Source organism: Cervus elaphus, chromosome X (assembly GCF_910594005.1).
Source record: "Cervus elaphus chromosome X, mCerEla1.1, whole genome shotgun sequence".
In the NCBI taxonomy this organism is placed as follows: domain Eukaryota; kingdom Metazoa; phylum Chordata; class Mammalia; order Artiodactyla; family Cervidae; genus Cervus; species Cervus elaphus.
The window spans coordinates 87,375,131-87,379,236 of record NC_057848.1 but is presented as its reverse complement, the minus strand read 5'-3'; the positions used below and the strand labels follow the sequence as shown (position 1 = coordinate 87,379,236).

The 4,106-nt window shown below is 45.5% G+C and overlaps 1 protein-coding gene across 1 annotated transcript; it reads left to right on the top strand.

Annotated features, from left to right (window-relative positions):
- The first annotated feature begins 826 nt into the window (after window positions 1–826).
- On the top strand, window positions 827–1,893 carry LOC122689976 (E3 ubiquitin-protein ligase SIAH1-like). Its single transcript, XM_043896876.1, has one exon. The coding sequence runs from the start codon at window positions 1,010–1,012 to the stop codon at window positions 1,856–1,858; it is 849 nt and encodes a 282-aa protein (XP_043752811.1). The 5' UTR covers window positions 827–1,009; the 3' UTR covers window positions 1,859–1,893.
- Window positions 1,894–4,106: the final 2,213 nt, after the last annotated feature.

Below are 4,106 nucleotides of genomic sequence, written 5' to 3'. Positions count from 1 at the left end.
ATTGGAACTTCGGCCACCTGATGTGGAGAGCTGAGTCATTTGAAAAGGCCCTGATCCTGGGAAAGATTGAAGGCAGGAGGAGAAGGGGACGATAGAGGATGAGATGGTTGGATGGCATCACCGACTGGATGAACATGGGTTTGGGCAGACTCCTGGAGTTGGTGATGGACAGGGAGGCCTGGCGTGCTGCGGTTCATGGGTCGCAAAGAGTCCGACACGACTGAGTGACTGAACAGAACTGAACTGAAGGGATTCAGGCAAAACTGAATTTTTTTAATCTACTGAACAGCCTGACTGCTCAGATAAGCAGAATTTAATTGACACCTATTTAGGAGATTCTGCCTGGAGATGAGTTACGGAAAAATACAGCTCCACTAGAAACTTTTCACTTTTCTCTCTTCAAAACTCTGATTTTCTCCTAGTCCAGCCATCCTCACAGAGGTTTTAAGCGGATTAATTAGTGTTTGAAGAGCACGTTTATACATGAAAAGTAGCTAAGTACTCATTTAATCTTTTCAACTCTGGATTATTCCTATTGCAGTTCTAATTTCATACTTTTTCCATAATGTCACCAGATTGTAGGTGAGCTCCCAAAATAGACAGTTACCAGGACTCAAACCGTTATATGACCCAACATGCAAAATAGCTCTGGGAAAGGAATGCTGAGATTGTAACAATGACCTATTCCTTTAAAAAGATTCTTGTTGGCCCCCTGCGGGCCGCCGGCGCGCGGGGTCGCGCCCCCCCGCGGTGGCCGCCATAGTGTGAGGTATTTAGCGGGAGCGCGCGGCGGGTTCTAGAACGCGCGCAACGCCGGCGGCGGACAGTGGGGAGCGCGGCGACCGTTGCTGGGCGCTCTCTAACGGCAGCGGCCAGTCAGAGTGTCCCGTCGGTACTGGCATGAGGCAGAGGCAGCCGCGCTGCCCGCGGTGACGGGCGTTGGCGGCGGCGACGACGGAGCGTGTTTGAGCCAGGACCGAGGTCCGAGGCGCGCTCTCCGCCCACAAAAATGAGCCGTCGGACTGAGAGAGAACCTACTGGACCGTCAAATGGCGCGCCCTCCTCCCGGACGGTGCCTGACCTGGCCGGCACAACTGCGTCCAACAATGACTTGGCGAGTCTTTTTGAGTGTCCCGTCTGCTTTGACTATGTGTTGCCTCCAATTCTACAATGTCATAATGGCCATCTTGTCTGTAGCGACTGTCGCCCAAAGCTCACACGTTGTCCAACTTGCCGGGGCCCGCTGACATCAATTCGCAACTTGGCAATGGAGAAAGTGGCCGTCTCGGTACTTTTCCCCTGCAAATACGCCTTTTTTGGTTGTGAAATAACTATGCCACCCACAGAAAAAGCAGACCATGAAGAACACTGTGAGTTTAGGCCCTGTTGTTGTCCCTGCCCTGGTAACTTCTGTGGGTGGCAAGGCTCGGTGAATGCTGTAGTGCCGCATCTGATGCAGAAACATGAGTCCATTATAACCCTGCAGGGAGAAGTTGTCGTTTTCCTTGCAGTCAGCATTAATCTTTCTGGTGCCCTTGACTGGGTGATGATGCAGTCCTGTTTTGGGTTTCACTTTATATTAATCTTGGAGAAGCTGGAAACCTACGATGGTCACCAGAAATTCTTTTCCGTTGTCCAGCTGGTAGGAACACACGAACAAGCTGAAAAGTTCTCTTATCGACTTGAGCTAAATGGTAATAGGCGGCGATTGACTTGGGAAGCCACGCCTCTGTCTATTCATGAGAGAGTTGAAACAGCCATCATGAACAGTGACTGCCTCGTCTTCGACCCTGGAGTTGCGGAACTTTTCGCAGAAAATGGCAATTTAAGCATCGATGTAACTATTTCCATGTGTTGAAATGGTGATCAAACATTTTCCGACGAGTGTTTAAAACCAATACATTCAATTTCACAGAGAATAAGGCACCTGTCTTCCTACCAACCAGAAACTTTTGGTAGGTGGAAGCTAGAGACATTAAGATAAATAAAACGGAAGGGTGTTAAATACAAGAAATAGTTGTATGTAATAACACTAATATATTTAAAATAAGTCAGTAGTAAACCACTGAAAAATGTATGTATGTTTACACCCGAGATGGCCATCTTTTGAATTAAATAAGTAAACTTCTAATTCTGAATTTTTGTTTATAATAGACAGTGTACTGTTGAAAACCACTGGGTTCTTTTTTGTGTGCCTGTGGTGTGTGTGTGTGTGTGTGTGTGTGTGTGTGTGTCCGAGCGTGCACACGTGCATGCTTAGATTTCTTTTCCTATAACTGACAAGCCATATTGAGCGGTGTTCCACCACTGCATTTCCCCTCTATGAGTCAATACATAGTGCTCTTGTGTGTGTATTTTTGAGTGTGTGTTTGTATATTTGCTAATTTTTAAGTCTAGTTTTTAATTAAATAAATTTGACTTTCTTTTCTGTAAAAAAAAAAAAAAGCTAAGAAGCTTCTTATTTATTTGATGTAACCATAAAGACTTTTTCAGAGATTTGGAAATGAGAGCATTTTGTATTTGTTGTAGAGGGGAAAAAGCTATTCATGTAAGGGGCTTTCCTGATAGCTCCGCTGGTAGAGTCTGGCTGCAATGCAGGAGAGCCTGGTTCAATTCCTGGGTGGGGGAGAAACCCGCTGGAGAAGGGATAGGCTACCTACTCCAGTATTCTTGGGCTTACCTTGGGGCTCAAGCTAGTAAAGAATCCACCTGCAATGTGGACGATCTGGGTTTGAAAGGGTACCCATTGCAGTATTCTGGCCTGGAGAATTCCATGCACTGTATTGTCCTTGTGTTCAGAAAGAGTGGGAGGAGGGACAGGCTACCCACTCCAGTATTGTTGGGCTTCCCTTGTGGCCTAGCTGGTAAAGAATCTGCATGCAATGTGGGTGATCTGGGTTCAATCCCTGAGTTGGGAAGATCCCCTGGAGAAGGGATGGACTACCCACTCCAGTATTCTGGCCTGGAGAATTCCATGGGCTGTAGATCCCCAGCAGAAGGGATAGGCTACCCACTCCAGTATTCTGGCCTGGAGAATTCTATGGGCTTTATAGTCCATGTGGTGGCACAGATTGGGAGAAAGGATAGACTACCCACTCCAGTATTCTCGGGCTTCCCTTGTCGCTCAGCTGGTAAAGAATTTGCCTGCAATGTGGGCGATCTGAGTTCAATCCCTGGGGTGGGAATATCCCCTGGAGAAGGAATGGCTACCCACTCCAGTATTCTGGCCTGGAGAATTCCATGGACTGTGTACTCCATGTTGTCGCAAAGAGAGAGAATGGAGAGACTACACACTCGAATATTTTCGGGCTTTCCCTGTGGCTTAGCTGGTAAAGAATCTGCCTGCAATGTGGGCAATCTGGGTTCAATCCCTGGGTTGGGAAGAACCCTGGAGAAAGGAAAGGCTATGCACTCCAGTATTCTGGCCTGCAGAATTTCATGGATTTTAGATCCACTGGAGGAGGGAAAGGCTACCCACTCCAGTATTGTGGCCTGGAGAATGCCATGGACTACACAAACAGTCCATGGGTTCACAAGGGTCAGACAGTCCTGAGCGACTTTCACTTTCACTTTCTTGCATTGCAGATTAGCTAAAATGCCATGGACATTTTGTTTCAAAACTCAGACTTGGAATTTGAGTTCATCAATAGACTAGATACATTTTCATGAGAATCTTGCTATTGTACCTCTCTTCCTTCTTCCTTAAACATTTCGTTACATTTTTCACAAACATTTCACTTTCACTTTCTTTCATTGCAGGTTAGCTAAAATGCCATGGACATTTTGTTTCAAAACTCAGACTTGGAATTTGAGTTCATCAATAGACTAGATACATTTTCATGAGAATCTTGGTATTGTATGTCTCTTCCTTCTTCCTTAAACATTTCATTACATTTTTCACAAATATCTCTTAACAGGTTGTGATGAGATATTTCTCATCCAGGACTGATTAAAACATATTCATTTGGATTTATAACCAAATGTCTATGAGAAAAACAAGTCGGACTATGACTCCTACAGGCAATGCAGGAAAATTAATACCACTGAATTGTATAACTTTCTATCAATTTCACCTTTCCAATTACCTTGCTCAAAGTAAAAAAGAA